Here is a 20262-nt window from a genome sequence, read left to right as displayed (position 1 = left end):
TTTACTGCAGCTGTATCTATTCTTTCATACTTATAAAATACATTCTAGCACCTACTCTTCATGCACAGTCACTTCATGTGTGTTTTGCCCAGAATATGCTAAACCTCCTTCAGCAATTCAATCACAGAAACCCAGGTGGGAGGTTCTTATGAAAACCCACCACCCTGGCACTGTTTATGCTGCCAATATCTGTAAAGGTACAATCACAGGGTTGCCATAAATAATCCGTGTGGAATAACCTCTTCATTTTTTGACTCCAATTTGTCTTGCATTTGTAATTCCATATGAAGCCCATTGCAGCTTGCCTTGTTATATGTGACATTAAAATAAAAGGCTAGTAGCCACTGTCAACAGAATTTTAAGTCCTGGAAATATATATGTTTCCTATAAAAGATTAAAAACCCCCAAATTAATAATTTTTTTTTACATGTATGGTTGCATTCAGTATTGCTAGCCAGAACAGCCAGAAGGCAGCCATTAGATGGCCCAAGTTGCCTTTTTTTTAGATACATAGTTTTTAGAGGAAAATGTGCAATGTGGGTATTCTGTTCCTCTCTATATAAATTAAACTATTTGTGGTTTGACTTTACCTCTCTGAACTTTATTCTTTCTTTATTCAAGAAAACAATGAAACCGCCCTATGATGTTTCCTTTCTTTTCATTATTAGCCACCCAAATTTTCCTACACAAGCTTTGGCACATTTGTTTTAAGCACTGATTTTTCTCCTAGCCCTTAACTGTCTTATCATGTTCCAAACACTTGGTGCCTTGTGAGAACAGGGAGAAATAACTAGATCCATGGAGCATTGCATTTTGCACATAACATGTAAGATTAAACACTAATGGAAAAAGTACTGGTATAATATATGCTCCAAAAGGAATTATTGAAACAAATAGTAGTTAAACCTTCCTCAAACCAGGCCTGATTTCCTACATTGATACTATAAGAAGTCACCAAAATCGGCAAGTGCAAAGAATTTCATTCTTGAACAAATCCAGAAGATGCCATACAAGGTGAGGGGCTTGGGAATACATAAAGGGGTTTTCAAAAGTTTTTGAATTAGTTCAGTTTTTACTGACTTGGGCTAGAGTCCTCAAAAGTACTCCTTAGATAGTGAAATCAATAAAACACTAGTAAAAATTCCTGTAGTTTCACCAGCAAACTTTTATTTTGACTATAAAGTGTGTAAAACTGCTGAAAAGAAAAAAAAAATCTCACCTGATAACAGAATGAAAATATTGTTTTCTGTACATAATACATAAACATATGAATCAAAATAAGCAACCCCCCCACATTTAAATACAATTGTGAAGTGTTTTAGAAAATATAGACTGTATAGACTGTAGAACGCAAAAAATTCCACAATGGAAGGAAATTCATGTAGGAGCAAAAATATTAATAAGCAAAACTCAAATAAGAATTATTACAATCAAACAAATTCAATATTGAGAGTCAATTCAATGCAGAATCTTTAAAAGTGGACATCTCAAGACTGTGACAGATTTTCTGCCTTCAAGCTGACTCACAAGTTTTAACTTAAAAAACTGAAGAAAAAAATCCTCAGGCCCATTGTAATTCCTTATGGGATGCATAGGTTAATCTAATTCTCAATTCCAAATCTTACACAAGAATGGAAAAGAGGTACTTGACAAATGGTAGACTGTGCACCATAACATACCAGAGACAGGATTTTTAGTAACAGCACATTCAAGTAAAATAAAGATTTGGAAAATAAAGACAGGATTAGGAATTTAAAATAAAGATGTATTGAGTATGGTGATACAGAAAAAAAAATTTAAAATTTAAAATTGATTTAGAAGACACAGTGCAAAGAGACTGAGAGGTTTCACAAGCCACTGTCAGTGTGCCACCAATTTTAACCAGATGCTTCTGAAATCTTGGTGAAATCCCAAGTAAATCTTATTCTCATCTCCTTCAGGTTCAGCATTATAAAATTCTGTGAGATTTATTGACCAGAAGACTAGTGAAAAGCTTTTACCCACCATGATCCCTGTGACCACTTCTAGTTCTGGAGGTTTAAGTGCAGTGTGATAAAAACATATTTTAGCTCCTCAGTTACTTCAGTATATGCAAGAACCCAGAGAAAATTGTAATCATAACCAGTCTATAGACTTTTTTCAGTTGGACAAGAACTTTAAGATCATTGAGTCTGACTGTTAACCCGGCACTGCCAACAAATTTGGTGGCCTTCTGACGGGGTTATAGTGGTGATGGAGGAAGGCAGAGGGAATGACATCATCTATCTGGACAAAGAATTTGACACTGTCCTACACAACATCCTTGTCTGTAAACTGGAGACACATGGATTTAACAGACAGATCTGGGTGGCCACACTAAAAGAGTTTAGGTTACTGACTCAATGTCCAAATGGAGACCAGTTCCTAAAAGGTCCATACTGGGACTGGCACTGTTTAATGTCTTTGCTGGCGTCATGGACCATGGGATCAAGTGCACCCTCAGCAAGTTTGCCAATGACACTAGTCTGTGTGGTGCGATCGACATGCTGGAGGGAAGGGATGGGACATGGACAGGCTTGAGAAGTGAGTCCATGGGTACCTCATGAGGTTCAGTAAGGCCAAGGCCAAGGTCCTACACATGGGTTGGGGCAATCCTCAGCATCCATCCATCCAGCCTGCCCAGACTCCCCAGTTTACAGAGCCTTCCTATCCTCCAGCAGATCAACACTCTCACCCAGCTTGGTGTTGTCTGCAATTGACTGAGAGTGCCCTCAATCCCCTCACTGAGGTCACTGATAAAGACACTGAACAGGACCAACCCCAATTCTGAACCTTGGGGAGCTCCACTAGTGACCAGAGGCCAGCTGGATTAACACCTTTAACCATCACCCTATTAGCAAGAATTCATAACACTGCTGCCAAATATTGAGCTAAGAGAAGGGTGTATTATACATCTATAGATTATATACATATATAATTAATATATGAGTTTATATATAAGTTTTCTGCCTCAGCCATCACTGGGTTCAAGCAAGTTAGTACAAACTGCTACCAAAAAATCTTGAAAGTTTCACAAAGGCAAAATTCTCCGTAGCTAAAGAAGCTCTAGAACACTATTTGGAGCTCCTAAATGATGTATGAAACCAAGGCTAGGGAGGATTACACTACATTTTGTGTCCTTGAATGCCTTAGTCACGATCTAATTTCACACAGAGCCAAACACAGATCTACCACAAAATTTGTTTTCCTTCAAATATGAAAAGTGTCAGTGGATGGTATATTGAAGGTTACTTGATGAACAGAAGGAAAAAGAAACCAAGTTTCCCAAGAAACACTTTGTTTCAGAGACAAGTGTAAGTTCATCCTTGCAGAACACAGCAGTTGTGCTCCACATACAAAACAGTGCATTTTTGCAAATGTTGTTAAATTGATTAGATAATTGTGTGAAATGTGTTTGCTTGACCTGCTCATCACTGTATTTTTTTTTGGCCACATAACCTCTGCTTCCTTTATACTTAAAAATGCAGTTGCTGCATCTCCTCTGCTCATGGGTCAAAGGTAGAGAAGAAATATCTCTATTTTGTAGGGCAAGTTACTCCTGTGTGATTTGCTACAGCTTCAGTTTTATTCCCTCCCTTCAATTTTTTGTTATTCCTCTTCTGTTTTGCTTGCTGCCTGTGCATTATTCAAATGGATGAGTAAACCTGGGAGCTTCAGGCAATGAACAAAACAAAACTTCTGAGGTCACTATGAAATTGGAAGAAAGATAATCAAGTTAGTGGTAGAATTATTACCTAGAGTCCTTTAAAATGCCATTGGCATTTTTCCTCCAGGGAGAGTTAGGCAGCAAGAGAAAAATGAAAATTCCTACAGTTCCCTAAAGTTCACTGAATCAGTTTCTTGAATAAAAGTGATTATCTCCTACGTGGGCAGGAAGTTATCTGCATTCAGATAATGCATTAATTCCCATAAATTATATACATATTAAGACCAAGGTTTGCATTTACTTGGTTTTGTTTGTTTGTTTGTTATTTAATCCAGATTGTAGAGCCCTAAATTTTACCGGGTTTAGGAAGCACAAGCCTGACTTCAGTTGGGGTCAAAATCCAATCCCCTCAAATTCAGCCAACCTGCCCTGACTTCTCCCCAGAGCTCACTGCAGTAGCTTTGTGCCTCTACTTTCTTCTGTTTGCAGTTGCAACCTCCCTCTTGTGATTTGACACAGAAGGAAAGGCTGGCATTTTTGACAGAGTCACAAACAGAAAGTATGATATTTCCATTTCCAACAGAAAGTAAGATATTTCCATTTCCATCCAGCATCCTGTTTCAGATGTACATGGCCACACAATAATGTAAAAAGTTATTTTTTATCCACTTAGTATGTTTCCATTGAACTAAACCTTAAATGCTGCAAACCAAAAATATAAGGAAGGAAGGAATCAACCAGTCATCATGTTCTGTAATTCATTCAGTGACAGCTGCATACAATTCAGAAATGAAAGAATACAAAACACCAAGGTGTGTCATTGAGAATCCTTCAAACATTCTGACTGGAGACAGAATATATTTACATTAAAACTGCAATTAGTAATTAAATGCATTTGTGGTTATAGAATAGCAGACTAAGAAAGAAAACTGCTAAAAGACATGTAGACTCCAATCATTTTAGCTACAAACTTATTTTGGTCTAGAATCTGTAATGTTTGTTAGCAATTAATATTTGAAAACCCCGTTTCCTTACAGTATCCTGAAGCTTGAATTTTCCATTTAAATACCAGCCATGACAAGGTCAGGGTTAAACTTGTTCTCCATGGCCTACACCCACCTACGTGTGTGGAGGTGATTTAAACATCCATCCAGTACAATTGAATTGTAGGGGACATATCAGATTTCAGGAAAAATTTGCATGACTTGGTACATCCAGAAACTATTAAAAACTCAATAAAAACACACCCCAAACCAGCAATATTTTGATTTCTGAGTTACTTTTCTTGTTCTAACGTCTCACATTACAGTAGCATTTCTACTGCATTGGTAAAATGCAAGATTAAGGACTGGTTTTATGTAGTCTGTTTGGAGAAACAAGTTTATAAAATGCTAATTTAGCCAGTGGCGTTTTTTAACAAAACTTTCAAATAAACATTTCAGAAAAAGAAAAAAAATGAGTGTACATAGACATGAAAAATAACATTTCACCCTTGTGAAAAAGAAGACCCAAAATATTTTGTGTTATTATCCATTAATTAAAACCCCCACTTATTTAACAAAGCTGTGCATCTCTAACATCTGTCATAAACCACTATCATAAAATGTAAGGGAAGGATGGATAATCAATCCTGTTTCTGTGTCCCAGTGCTCTTTTAACACTGAAACCAGATCCAGCTTAAGGAAAGAATATTGGTTCTCAAAACATTGCCAAGCTGCACTGCTGCCCAATTGTACCTCAGATGCTGTTTAAGATTTTACTAACCACAGGTGAGTCCCTCCTTCCTTGGAGACAAACATCATTGCAGGGGACATAAATGATGCCTGAAAATGAGATGTCTCACCACAACATATTCTTTTATGACATACATAAAATACAATATAATAATAAACACAAATAAAATCTTAGCAATATTATCTTACAATAATTATCCAAGAAAGGCAGTATTTCTGCAAATACTGCCATGCAAAACGAAAGAGATTTGAAGAAAGCAAATAGAAAAAAGGAAGTCTTGAGAACAAAATCAGAAACATTGAACTGTTGTGCTATGAGAATACACACGGCTGGGTCAGCCCTTGTTCTGCTGGGCCAGTTATGCCTGGGCTGTAATCGTTGTACTGAAAGGATGTTTTGCACTCCACCATGTGGACAGCAGGAGGTCTGCTGCAGCCTCGGGAAAGCTTCCCTCTTAGCAAGTTTCTGTACTTTAGGCAAACTGAGTAGTTCTGTACATTGCTATTTAAAGAAAATCCCAACACCTTTTTAGTAGGTGATAAAGCAATTTGCCATAAAATATAAAAGTCTGACCCTGAACTAGGATAAAGCTTAGAGAGCTTTTAAAAAAGGTTTAAAACCTTTTGTCAAAGTTATTTCACTTCTGAGGCTTGTTGCATGTAAACAAACCCAAAGCAGGATAAAAGACCTTATGCTACTGGAAAAAAAAAAATCCCTCAGGTTTTTTTCCTTGCAGTGCTTACTGCAGCATGAACTGCTCAAAACAGATACAAAACTGATAAAGCAAATTGCAAAATAGATTAGCATCCCCTCTTCTCTCCCTGGCCTCCTGCCCAAAAACTAAGACAAATATCAGTCTGAAACTGCAAAGAACTTTCAGGGGCCAAACCTAAAAAGCATGCAGACACATGTTTCCAGCTACATTCCACTTTCAATTCTAAAAATGCAAATTAGGAGCAAGCCAGTGTGAAGTAAAGTTAAGCTGGGATTAGCTCTGTTCTACCCCAGTGAAGAATGTGGCATCTTAAAATAGGTACTGAGATAGCCCATATTAAAAAATACCCGTTTTCTCACATGAGAAAATTAAAGTGGGCTTTTGGCAAAATAAAAATAATGAACAAGATAATTACTAAAGTTACCTGCAAATCAACTGAAAGCATTCAAATACATTTTAGAAAGACCTTTCTCTTTGAGGCTATAAAAAGAAAAAGGCACATGTAGGAAACATGGATGAAAAAATAAAATTTCTTCAAATATAAAAAGTGTTCTGCTTCCCAATAAGTTCAAGTAAATTAAAATACAGCAATTGCATCTGGCAGATAACAGATGCTGGGTTTCAGCAAGCTAAAAGCCCCAAAATATACAGATACCACCAATGCGGTGCAATTGTCTATGTACAGCCTTCCAGGATGGGGCTGCTTGGGAACCTCTAAGTCACACAAGTACTACCACAAGACAGCACCCTTTTCAATATTATCACAGAAAATGAAGTTCAAAATTAACTTATGAAGTAAAAAAATGTTTAGATTATTACATATATTGGAATTACTAGAGAAGTAACAAAAAAAAAAAAAAAGAAAGAAAGAAAGAAAATGTTTATGCAAGATACCTGACCAGCAGTTCCTTTCAGAGAATGGACACCAGTATGTGGGGCTGCTCCTCTCTGGTGTCTGTGTTTAGACACCGAGATGTGCTGGTGCCGGGCTGTGCTCTCTGCGCAGGCAGACCCATGGCCCGTGCAGCGGTCGGTGCCTCAGTGCTCGGGCTCAAGCTGCCTCACATTCCCAGCACTCCCACAGCCCCGGCGCTCTGAGGACCAGGACTGGAAGGGTGATCAGTTCCCCAGAGCAAACCAAAACATGCTCCACAGGCACAGCAGTTCTGGAGTGGGTGCAGCTTGTGTTGAGCTGAGCTCAGGCAGGACCACTTGTCCCAAATGCACCGTCACCCCAGCGGGACAGGCGCCCGCTGCCCGCAGAGCAGAGGATGTGCTGGCCTGCAGAAGGGACAGCCATTGCCTCCCGAGGAGTGAGGGGTGGGAAGAACAGGAGCTGTGAGGACTGGGTTCACCTGTGAGCTTTTGACCCTATTCTCACAAGGAACAGATAAAGCACCCTGACTCCCCAAGGTGTCCCCAGCTGCAGGGTGTAGTGCAGCTCCTTCAGAAGATAGTTTCATGGCATGCCACAGGTTTTCTGCCATCCTCATTCCTGCTGCCCTCTCCTGTACCAGGTGTTTACTCTCAGCCTTCCATCCCTGTGTTTCCTTTAACATCCTTTTGTAGCAAACACCTTCTCTCCTCCAAACACCTAACCAATGAACATGCCAGGGATGTGTGCTTTCCCTTTCAGGAAGTGTCCTGAGTGCCCCAGCTGCTGCCTGAATTAATTCTGTCACCTCTTGCTCTCATCTTGCTGCTCTGCTATGGGTGCAAGTGCTAGGAACTCTATTCAGAACAAATGCCATTCTGCTTCTTTTGCTAAAGACTCCCACCAGTCATTCCTTAACTGCTTTTAAGCAAAACCCAGAAGACAGCCAGATTCGTGTATCACAACAGCTTCTCTGGAAGCCAGCACATCCAGTTTGAGAATATTTCCCCGGTAGCTCAGTACTGCTCAAGCACAAAGTTATCAAAACTACTTCCCTGCCTGATGTGGGAGAGTGACTGACTTCCAAACAATGGGATAAGAGCCCTCAGTATGGCTTAGTACTACAGGTGCATTTTGAAGTTGTAGGTTATAGATGTCTGTGCTCTCTAAATAGCACCTTCACTTTCTATTGCACTGTACAAAATTCCACAGGACTAATCTGTTTTCTAATAATCAGAAGTGTAATTTTGGCCACCCTTACTCACTCCTTTTCAAGATCATCTGTGTGATTTTCTTCAGCTTTTCTTTTGCTCAACTCTTTGAACTCTACAGGACTTACACATTGCTCTGTTTTGTTCATCATTTACATTGTCTATTCCTGCAGCCTTTACTAAATGCCTGAAAACTGAATGCTGTTGCTCTCAGTAGTACAACTTTCTAGGAGGGTTTTGTATTTTTTTCCAAATTTCTCTTGAACTCAAGAAATTTTCGGTCACCAGTTAATAGGACCTGTGAGTTGTACACTCTACAGATTCCATGTTCTTCTCAAGCTGATTTCAGCACGTGAATATTGCAGGAGGAAGAGGAAAACGGTGCCATCACCAAGACTGGGGGCTTGTGAAGTTCCATTCTTGGACTTTGTGCTCACCAGCCTCTGCTCTAAAGCGAGGGGTCACCTTTGCTGTAGGCAGACTTAATGGCAGAGTAGCTTGATTCCAGGCCTTAGTACCCTTACTCAGTCCATGTGATGGTTAGAAGGTGTGCCAGCTCTCAGTCCAGAACACTGTCAGCAGCTTCTTGCATTTAATATCTGGGGCAGGTGTAACCACAACTAAAGGAACATACAAGCTCCCAGCTGGGACAAAACCCAGTCAGGAGAGACACTTCCTGGAGCTACATCCAGTGATTTTCCAGTCAGGCTAAAGCTCATCGTTGGATGGGATAAGGAGACCATAAATGCAACTTCGTTTCCTTCTTTGCCATCTCGGATGTGACTGTGAAATGGTGGGCAGCATTCCTGGAGCAGGCAGACCTTTTTCAGAAGATGTGCTGGAGCCTCCTTGAGGGTCGTGAATGTTTAGTCTAAACAGAGTTCCCAGTGCTCCAGCTCAGGTCCTGCATTTGCCATGAATGAGTATACTTTGTAACTTCAGAAATGTATTTTTTCCATTTAAAATTCACCACCAGCAAGAAAAATAAAGCCAGCTTACATATGGAGGCATATATAATTTCTTAAATTATAATAAAATATTTTTGTTTGAAGAAAGAAGCTTATGAAAATTATTTGGGCCTATTTTCTGTTCTAAGCAAAATAAATATGAGAAACAACATATGGAATGCACTCTGGAAAATATATGACATCATGTCATCATTATGACACTGCAAATAACATAGAAAACGGCTCAATTTTGTGCCTTACAAATTATCTATATACTGTGCAGTGTCCAGAGAAGAAAAAAAATGCACCAAATATTTCAAAAATTAAATTAACTTATTGGAAAGAGTGAAAAGTGACCGTGAACCCAAGTGTCTGGGGAGAGGGTTTTTATTTCCTGCTGGTGCGTGAGCGAGTCTGTGACACGTGGTAGTAGCAATCTGCCGGATTGCACCTCCCGTTGGGTCCAGGCGGCCCCTGCGGTCCTGGCGAGCCTGATGCTCCTGGTGGGCCTGGCAGGCCAGCAGCTGGTAAAACAAAGCTATAGTTAGCAGAGTCCTCACCAGAGCGCGTGCACTTCATCACCGACATCAGCTGCACTCCAGCACATCCACAAGGAGGCAGGTGGGGCTGACCTCACGCTGCGATCCAGCTCGGGAGGAAAAGCAGGAGTGTAAAACCAGCGTTAAAAACAGGAGAAAAGCCTGTTAGTTCATAAATAACGACAGCAGAAATAGATCTGGAGACTTGTACCTGCAGGGCCAGGTGGTCCAGGGTTACCAGGCAGTCCAATTCCAGGCTCGCCTCTTTCCCCTTTCTGTCCTCTATAACCTACACAGAATAAAGATATGAAAATAAGAGCACCCTCTTATTTTAGGTAGTGATTTTCTGTATATCTTGTTGACATGAAATTACCAAGACAAATATAATTGGGAAAGCACATGCTCAGTTCTCTTTTTCAGAATCTGTTTGGTGTTTTTTTTTTTTTTTTTTTTTTTTTTTCCCTGAGACAGCTCTTAAGTTTATAAATTCCTTCTGGAAAATATGGGCATTTCTAGCAGTAACTGTTATTTCATCTGTCAAAGGGCTCTTTCTTTGTTCACTAGCTGAACCTTTCCCCAAGATTTTAGGTTACCTGAAATTCCTCTAATAAAGAGCCAAATGCAGATTTTAGCCTCTCTGTTCTGCAAAAATCCTTACACTTGCTCTTTTAGACTTTAAATGGGTAGTTGTATGATTAGACATTCCCCTGTATGTGAGAGAAGACCCACTTCCTGGCCAGTGTTGCCCAGCTGCCCTCACATGAAATGAAGCATCTCTGGACCTTGTGCAGATTTTGGATTTGAAGCTTACTTTGACCCAATAGCTGTATATCATTAACAGGATGTGATTACTAACCATATTTTGAATACTTGAGTCCTTTTTCTTCACAGGCCATAGTTTTGAATTTATCTACATGGTTTCCACCTTCTCAAGTGCTGCAACCCATGTCCAACCCCTGCTTCTTTTTCCTTGAACTATTTTTAAAAGGTTTTATTGGTTGGCAACTTTAGACCAGAGGACTTGTTGCTATCAGTAAAATATTTTCCTTATTATTTCAAGTTAAGAATGTACCTTTATTATGCAGGAGAAAGGATGAAGGCATTTTTAAAGGAGACACCTGCCAGAAACCCTTACTTCAAAAGGGTTTACACGGAAACTCTTCTGTACCCAGCACTTCAGATGCTGGCATGTAAGGTGACAAAAGTTTAAGATTAATTTGCTGATTTCTGGTCACATTTGGAATTAAAATTTTCCTGCCTCAGGGACCAGTATATTTTTAGCATCACTGATGCCATACAATAAAGTATTGAGTTCTTCCTCTCGTGAGGAACTGTTACTTAGTTTGAATTAAAAGAGAAGAGCACAGCCATGTCAATCCACCTGATGTCCCATGAAGATTAACTGCCACTGACAGGTGGATGGCAAAGGCTGTCTTGTCAGTGTGCTGTGGTCTATGCAACACTGCTACCTTACAGGATATTCCAGAAGGAAATTACTTGGAGGGCTGTGGGTACCAACTCAGGGTTGTTATGACAGACACGTTGCAGTAGGAATGGTACACAGAGCATTCAAGCTTTCTGTTACACACAAGCTCATTATACACTTCAGTAGAAAGTCTGTTATCTGTTGCAATCATTCCAGCCTTCAAAACAGAGCATCAATCATCTTACTCATCTCAGCACCACAACAAGGAAATTACTGTGAGGAAAAAACGTTACAAAATGCATGCAGGGTGCTATACATAACATAACTAAAGGAAATCAACAGTTTAAAATCTCACGAAAACCCAAATTCAAATTAACCATGCATTCTGGTCACTGAGTTATGTTAAGCAGAATTGTACAAGGCATACACACACACAAGCTATAAAGACTAAGGAAAAGGAATATGCAAGTATTTGTATTGGATTTTGAATCTTGGATTTACTCTCCAATGACCACAGTAATATTTATAACTACATCAAGTTGGTTTGTTCTGAAAAATCTTGTGCAACTTGTAGTGTTGCTGCTTTTTGAAAAGCTCAATCATACAACCACAGGATTCATTACATGTCCTATTTATTTTATAATTCTCAATGTTTTTAAATTTACAGTCAACAGTTACAATGCATTTCCCACTACAATCCCAGTTAACTCTAATTTTACAACAGAGTGCTGCAACTAACCATTTGTTTTGCATTTCTTTAGTTATGGAGAAGAGAGAGAAATCAAAGGTACCGTACATCACATTTATAATCCCCATGATAAATATTACTGCAGGTCTCTCACACACTGAGAGACTGAGATAGACTGAATGATTCTGTAAACATCACTGGAACACGAGAAAATAAGGAAAAAAAAACACCCCTACAACAGGACAAAGAGCAGCATGGTCCAGGGTCGTGACAAACCATTACTGGCTGTATCCAAGTACACATGGCAAGGGTGTAGTATTTACATGGTGGCAGGTAAGTTCTGCTAGCACTGAAGTTTAATACAAAAATTCCCAAATACCTTGTCTACCAATAAGGCTTTATTTGATAGAATGCAAGAATATTAATAAACAGACTTATATGTAAACAATGTGAACAATGTAATGTGTAATTCTGGCAGAAAATATTTGATTTTTAATGAGGTATATTTTGCTTAGAAGCAGGGCCATGATTAGACCTCTAGAGGATAATATCACCTTTTTCTGAGCTTAGACTGACAAACTCATACACAGTCAATGGAAAACATTACCATACACATAAAACAGATTTAATGTTTTTTTTTTTTTAACGTAAAGGCACGTGTAAGATGCTATCTACTTTTCCTGGTAGAATTACAATTCCAGTAAGAGGCACCTGCTTAATTCAAAAGGTAACTGTTTTAGCAGAACCTTTCACTCAGGGTGTTGTGATTTCTGCAGCCCCAAAGTTCTGTTACTACAAACACGTACCCAATGTAGACAGTATGGTAAACACTTGGTAGCAGTATGTAGCAAGTTTGTTTTCATACAGATAAGCTTTTTTCATAGATGAGTAATAACAGCTGGAATTCAGTTCTCAGTCTGGTGCTTGCCACAAATATCATGGTCAAAAGCGTCACTACTGCTACACCCTCAGCCCTCCGTGGAAATGACTCAAGTCCATGTCCATGAACTCGGAAGTAAAAGGTATTTAAACTGCTCTAGAAGCTATTGCACCTGTATCATGTAGACCCTTTTCCATCAGCATGGACAAAGCAGCACCTGAAACTAACATGTCAAGTATCTAGAGAAATCTGAGGTTCTTTAATACAAAAACAAGGCAAAGAGATTACCAACACAGGGAACAATGAGACCATAGAATCCACTGTGTTTTACTGTGCAAATACTCGGTGTTCTTAAAAAGACTGCAAAGCAACAGAGAGGGTGCTAAGATGAAGCCCTCTTGTCCAGCCACCAATACATGTTCTGAATTCCTTCTGTGTTACAGCTCTCTCAGCTGAGAGGGAGCAGCTGGCTTTCAAATCAAAGTAAAACAGGTTAACTTTAACCTCCACACCAGAGAACATTTTGCAGGAGGTATCTCTTGAAACCAGTGCAGCTGTTTCAGAAGAGTGGCTGTGTATAGACAACATCCACTACAATGGGTTCCTGATGTCAGCCAAAGTTTCTACATGCTTCCACCATACACATTAGTAATTATAATAGGAAACATAAACTTTACAACAGAGATTACCAATAAAGATAAGGAGCTTTCACTATTCATTGCATGGTATTTTTATTTTCTGAGCTGAGCTATTTTTTTGATTCCTTGAGGCTACCACAAGTTATGAGGACCTATAAAAAATAATTTCCTCAGTTTGACAGAAAGACTGAATTTAAACTAGGATGGAATCTTTTCTCTATTGAAAAAAATCAACTCATATTAACATAAAGGATCTCTGGATTGTTAAATTATCACAAGGTGCATTTCATCTAATGGACCAAAATTCCCTTACTAATACAATTTTAAAAATCCAATTAAGTCAGTGGAGTTAATTGAGCCAGATCCTCTAACACATGACAAGCTGACTGACTGTTTGCAGATGGATGGCATTGATATATCTTGTTTGTAAAGTCTTGAAATAAACTTTCTAATTCTCTAGAAGATAATAACATACCTTAAAACTCATGCAGAGTAAAGTCCCTCTGTTCTCCCTTAAGGAGATGCTGTACATTTTACCATTAGTCCTGCCTCAGAGCATCAGCTTGCAAATGCATAGGTTGTTTTTGGAATGAATATATGTATATGTCTATAAAAATCTTCCATTCGCTATTTGAATACCAATTATGTGTTTCACAATTTAAGTTGCAATTCTATTTTGCTTGCATGCTATATTTCTAATGAGACCATCCTATAAATTATATCTACCTGAACCACTGGGAAGGTTGTGAGGAAAACCGTGAACAACCTTGCTGAAGGCCAGCAGGTAAAAATTCTGGATTTCCTTAGAAGGGAATGACTCTATGCATGAGAGTCTAGCAATTCTTTAAATACACTTTTTGAAAACCATGCCTACAAGTCCAAAAGTTAATATCTCTCTTCTTTGCTTCTGGGATTAGCCCTCTACTTATTACTTTGCTGTGCAGACGGAGATTATGTTGGAATCTCATTCCCGACCAGTTTCCAGGGGAACAAGCACCACACTCAAGTTGTATGGAGGGACCCCTGTGAATCCACAAATGAAGTGAAACACCTCTCCAGACACACAGTAGCATCTGGCTGGCTCTAGCAGGCTCTGCATGCAGCATCACAAACAGGACATATTCACAGAGGTCCTGTTAATTGCTTGCTGAAAGCATCTATGTCTTCTCACTGCCTGTGTGGGACAGGTGACACACTCTGCCACATATTACTGCACACAGCAAATCCCTGGAGTTTGCAGTCTGGGCTACATCCAAGTGAAAAATATAATAAGTGTCTATCAGCCAATACCAAGTCTATATTAGGACTTGTGCACACAGCATGCTACCTTAAAGGGCCCAGCCACACATGCACGTAATGTGCTTCACCAAGAAGTCTTGTTTGCTATGTATTGTATGGATGAAGACAAGCTGGAATATAAAAAGATACTTTTCACTCTGCTCAGAGATTTGAATTTCTTTTTACTCTTGGCACAAAGCAGTAACATGCACAGGCACAACTGGGGAAGGTGTGAAGGGTACATGTAAGTGTGCACCTCTTACAGGACGGTCTCTTATTCGCAGTATAAAAAAGAGGCAAGGTAAACTTTTAGTTTTCTTTCCTTGGAAGTGTAATTTTTTATATCTTCTGATGTATCAGAGAATTAACGGCTTCTCACTTAGCTTACCTTTTACCAATGAAAAACAAGTATTGAATGTATTGGTAAAACAAATGGAAATCCCGCATATATGAGGCACAATTTTACTTAAGTATTAAATGTGGAAAAGCAGATTTTTTTTTTTTTGTTTTTTTCAAGCATAGCTATCATCTTTTAGTCTTGATGCTCACTAGCTGGAAATGAAACCTAGTGCAACATTTCTCTTCCCAGAAATGTTTGAGACTATCCAGTATATACATTATCATTGAACCATCTGGCACTGACATTGAAGGTGACTATTTGCAGTGATATGAATATTTAGGTAACGATGAAGTCAGTGTTGTAAGATTCTAAGCTTTTATTGTTTTCCTTGATCCTTTATTCTTGTTCTTCTCATTCTGAGCTCACCACATTTTTCAAGCTTCTGTCAGTGGTTTGCGCTTATCAATGTTAGTAAGTCCTTATTCTTCTGATAGCTTTAGGATCCACACATCTTCAGCTTTTCTGGCATGTTCTTCATTCCAGTCTGACTTGCTCTGACTCCAGAGCAGACCAAACTAACAAAAGATAATAAAGAACTACCTACAGATAACTGCAAATTACATGTTACCCACCCACAAAATGTTATTCATCTATAAATTCTTTTTTCCTTCTAGTCTGTTCTTCACTTCCTTTTAATCTCTGGAAGGCTGGCTCTACAGTAGAGCACAACTACAATGAATCTGGATCTCTCAGAGCTAATTTTGCAGTAAAAGTTCACAGAAATGAGAGTCCTATACTGTCCAGGTGCATTGCAATGCACAAATTACTGTTTGGGGTATAGTAGATGCCTTAAGTTAGTGAAAAACTGATTAGTTTGATTTTTTTAAAAATGAAAATAGATTCCTTCACCATAAGAAGAATTCATTTAGTAATACTTCAGTTTTCACTGCTTCTTAAAGAAGAATATTTTTCTTCAGTTTTTCCTGCCCTGTATTTTCACAGGATCTGAGTTGAGAGCAGTCAGATTAGGAGATAAATTTTCTTTCTTAAATAAGATGGCCTTTCAATATGAAGCTGAATCTAAATAGCAAGAGTGTTGGCATTGTTTTTCTTCCTTATTCAAGTATTTTGTGGAAAAAAAATAACTGCAACAGTAGTTCTGTCAGATTTAGATATCTGTCAATAATTAACTTTATAACTGATTAGAATAAAATGCACTGATTAGGAGTTTTTAATCAGTAAAATCCACACATTTACTATGGGTTAATATTTAGATGTGGTCTGGAAAAACATAAGTACATAAGTTTAAAAGTTAATAATTAGAAAGCTAGGTAGGTAATCCTGGCTTACTTAATAAACATTAGCAAGTGTATAAGGATTTCAAGATACAACTAAAAGGAGCATATTTTGGAATCCCTACCTTGAATTCCACGTTCTCCTGGTGGCCCTGGCAAACCATCCTTTCCTGGTGGTCCTGGTGACCCATCTTTTCCTGGGGGCCCTGGTTTTCCATGAGCTTGGGAGGCAAGCATTGCAGCAGGCAGCTTCAGCTGGGATACAAATTGAGCCATCCTTTCTTCATTAAACACAAGAAAAAGTTGGTAAGAAATCTGCTAGCAAAAAAAGGAGAAAAAAATCCAAAGCCCCAGCTAAAGTTTCTGTAAGTAGGGTGTTTAATTCTTCTTAATGTCAAGGTATTAAATGCTCCAATAAGCACTGAAACCTTCAGTTCCAACTCAAATTCATGTCTGAGTCTTTACCCTTTGAAATAATCAGAATAAATTTGCATTAAAATTTCTATTACTACTCTCTGTTAATAATAACATATTCCAGTATTTCAAATTACTCCTGACTCCTGTTCGTGGGAGTACTTAAAACACATAGACAGAATAATTAGTACTTAACACACTGATGGAGGGCTACCTTATATGTTTGTAACTCATATTAGGCTGCAAAGTAGAGATTAAATACTGTGAACAGTTCTTGGAATGTGCTGGAACCCTAAAAACGGTTGTAAAAAACCTGAAAGCACTCAGCAAAGATTATTAATTGCAGATATTTCAGAACAGAAATGTTCATGCTAGTGGGATAAAGTACCCTTGGTAATATTTTAGTGTCCCTTAGAGGTAGGAAGGATAGGTACTAACCTTGGCTCTGTCTCATTTATAACAGATTAAACCCCTAAACATTCCACAATTTAGCAGGTATTTACAGTGGTGGAGTTTTAAGATTTAAGAAAAAAAAAAATAGAGAAGAGTGGGCATCAAACAAACAAGGAGGAAGGCAATAGAAAGTAAAAAAAAAATGAAACAATGCCAAAACTGGAAAATCTGTGTGAACAGTAGCGAGGTGTAGAAAATGGGATAGCTATAAAGACAAAACTACTTTATTCCCTGTAGGCAGGGAACCTTATAATGCTTTCTTTTTGTGAATAGACTAAATATTTGTTACCATTCTATCTGAATGGGAAAAGAAGGTGACTTCACTCAACAAACTGCTCTTGAAATACATAGAAGGTCGAACTCTGAGGGGTAGCACCCTGGGGAAAGGTGATAATACACAAAATGATAGCTTTGTTATAAAGTGAAAAACTGCTTGAACAGTTTAGGAAGTCTCAAGATTTATATAATTCTTTTATCTCTAAAAGATGGCTTTTGTCCACAAATATTAATGACAGAATAACAAAGCATATTGAGGACATAAGAAATGCATTTTGCAATGTAAGAGCAGCTACTGTTAAGGGGTGTTCAAGAAGAATGTTGTTTCAGAAACCCGAGTCACAGCTTTTCTACCACGACTAAAGGAATGCTGGGGAAGAAAAATATTTCCTTTTTAGAGTAAGGACTCATCATCTAAGAAATCTTACATAATACAAAGGCCTTGGCTGAATCTGGTACTTGCCTAAAACTGTGCCAGAAGATGGTGGTCTGGCAGGGAGGTGGAACTCAGCAGGGATATTTGCTGAGAAAACTGCACAGCAATTTAGACCTATGTGACTGAAGGCTGTTGAACCTTTCTTTTATTTAGACAGTCATCCACTAAGTGGGCAAAATAATGAGGTATATCTATGGTCTCTGCTTTAGTAACACGTCAATATGTTAATGGTATGTTGTAGATAAACAGTAGCTGCAGTAATACATGATACATATATATTTCTACATTGACACATACTTCTGTTTGCTATTATGATTTGGAGCAGATTACCTTTCAGTGCTAATCTTTTACATAAGGAAACACTCTGTTTAACAGACTCTCTAACTTCTCACTGTTTGAACAGAATCATGTAAAGTAGACTTGTTGACCATAGCTACAGCGACAAGGTACCTGTTAAGTCCAATGTGAGTTAGGTGACCTGTCAAGAAATGTAGAGCAGAATTTCAGATTTAGTTGTATAATATTTCCTTTTCTTACCTTCAAACACCTTAAGAACCTCTTGTTTGATATATTTTTTTATTTCTTCAAGTGAAATTGCATCAGCCTGAGGAGGAAAAAGAAAGGTGATATGTATCAGAAGGAATATAGAGAGGACACTTTATGATGCTAAAAAAATAAGAAATGCTCAAATTAGCATTACAAGTATAAAACTTTCATCAACAGATAAGTGTTTTAATATATTTGTGTTATTTATTTTACTGCAAAGGCCACTTTACTGCAAATACATTATAACATTGTAAAGACACTAGTGGCATGAAGTGGGAGAAGCACTCCCAGCTGCCAAGATGACAAGGATGTGATGAGTACGGAACAAGACAGCAAGGATGTCCAGGGACAAAAATCTGTTGCACTTTTGCATAGCATCTGCCAGCTTCTCACCTGCCCTGGTGACTACTTGCTCTGATGCACTGCTGACCAGAACAGAACCATGGCACCAGTAACTTCACTGGAAAAGTGTTTTAGAGCTTTGCCTTACTTGACTGAGGTTAAAAAGAACCCATAACACGGATGTGTGTGTCTGTGTGCTCATGCAGACAAATCAAGATATCTGCAACTGGCAAGCAGCATTTCATTGTCTTTTTAAACGCTGATTTCTCTTCTATTGAGAATCAGTTTTAGCTGCCTCCTTTTCTTTCCCAGTTGCAAAGGCTCAGACTGTAGCTCTTAATCTTATGGAAAACATGGAAATTAACTGTACTGAGTAGCCATATTGATATGCAGGAGCTAAAGAAATAAATAATTAAAGCTTATCCACAGCAGATGTAAAAAGTAATTAAAAACAATTGCCTGATCATGTGAGTATAATTTTTTTCACCTTAAATAAACACTGAAATTATCTGAGAGAAATCCTTAGTTTTTCTAATACTGTGCTATTTCTCAGTAGAATTTCCACTGCTCAGCCCATGTTACCTTCATAACTGAATCCACAAGCAACTAAGATAAACTTATATTTACTTACTGGAAACCCTGGGGGTCCTGGTGAGCCTGGGGGACCTTGATGACCTGGTGATCCTGGATAGCCTCTGTCTCCTGGAGGGCCAACAGGACCCACATCCCCCTTTTCTCCTGATGGGCCAGGTTTCCCTCGTTCACCCTGTGGACCTCTGTCCCCTGGAATACCCTGATCTCCCTGTGTAAAATAAAAGCAGAAAGAAAACCATTGCACATAGAGGAACAAATCTGAAAAGTCACTTGAGAATTCTAAAGAGAAGATTCTTGCCTGTTCAGAAACAGACTGAGTCATGCAGGCAAGATGATTTTCCAGGCTGAACCTCATCTCTGAAAATATATTTTGTTTTCTTGCACTTTTAATGTTGAAGTCGATTACAAAAAGAATAGCTTGACCCTGTAGCCCTCTTTTCAAGGACAGAACTTGAGTATAGAAAGTTTTTAGCCCTTATACAAGAATCTAGAAATATCAATTATGGCATAGGCATAATTCAGGTGCTCAAATTCACACAGGCAAAAGACACCAGGACATTTCCTGTAACTTTCCTTAGAAGCCTGCTATTTTATGTCTTCATTTACACAAAATTATAGTTAATCTAAGTTATTTCCAGTACCCAAAGATACTAGGAGGAAGCTGGAGAAGAATTTTTAATAAGGACATATAGTGACAGGATAAGGAGCGAATGGCTTCAGACTGAAAGAGAGTCAGTTTAGATGAGATATTGGGAAGAAATTCTTTGCTATGAGGATGGTGAGGCACTAGAACAAATTATCCAGAGAGCTTTGGATGCCCTAACCCCAAAAATATATTAAGGCCAGGTTGGATGGGGCTTAAAGCAACTTGGTCTGATGAAAGGCCCATGGCAAGGTAGTTGGAACTTGATCTTTAAAGGTACCTTCCAGCCCAGGCCTTTCCATGATTCT

General features: G+C 38.6%; 1 protein-coding gene across 1 annotated transcript in view; it reads right to left on the bottom strand.

The window, feature by feature from the left end:
- Positions 1-4981: 4981 nt before the first annotated feature.
- Positions 4982-20262, bottom strand: part of COL19A1 (collagen type XIX alpha 1 chain) — a 177183-nt gene continuing 161902 nt past the window's right edge. Inside the window, exons 46-50 of the mRNA XM_068183754.1 lie at positions 19349-19519; positions 18367-18433; positions 16376-16531; positions 9917-9994; positions 4982-9690 (exon numbers count right to left, since the gene is read on the bottom strand). Coding sequence (XP_068039855.1) covers positions 9554-9690; positions 9917-9994; positions 16376-16531; positions 18367-18433; positions 19349-19519 — 609 coding nt within the window. The 3' untranslated portion in view covers positions 4982-9553. The remainder of the gene's footprint in view (positions 9691-9916; positions 9995-16375; positions 16532-18366; positions 18434-19348; positions 19520-20262) is intronic.

This window comes from Anomalospiza imberbis, chromosome 3 (assembly GCF_031753505.1).
Source record: "Anomalospiza imberbis isolate Cuckoo-Finch-1a 21T00152 chromosome 3, ASM3175350v1, whole genome shotgun sequence".
Taxonomy (NCBI): Eukaryota; Metazoa; Chordata; class Aves; order Passeriformes; family Viduidae; genus Anomalospiza; species Anomalospiza imberbis.
Note: the sequence above shows the minus strand (reverse complement) of the source record. Positions and strands in the feature narration are given on the sequence as shown.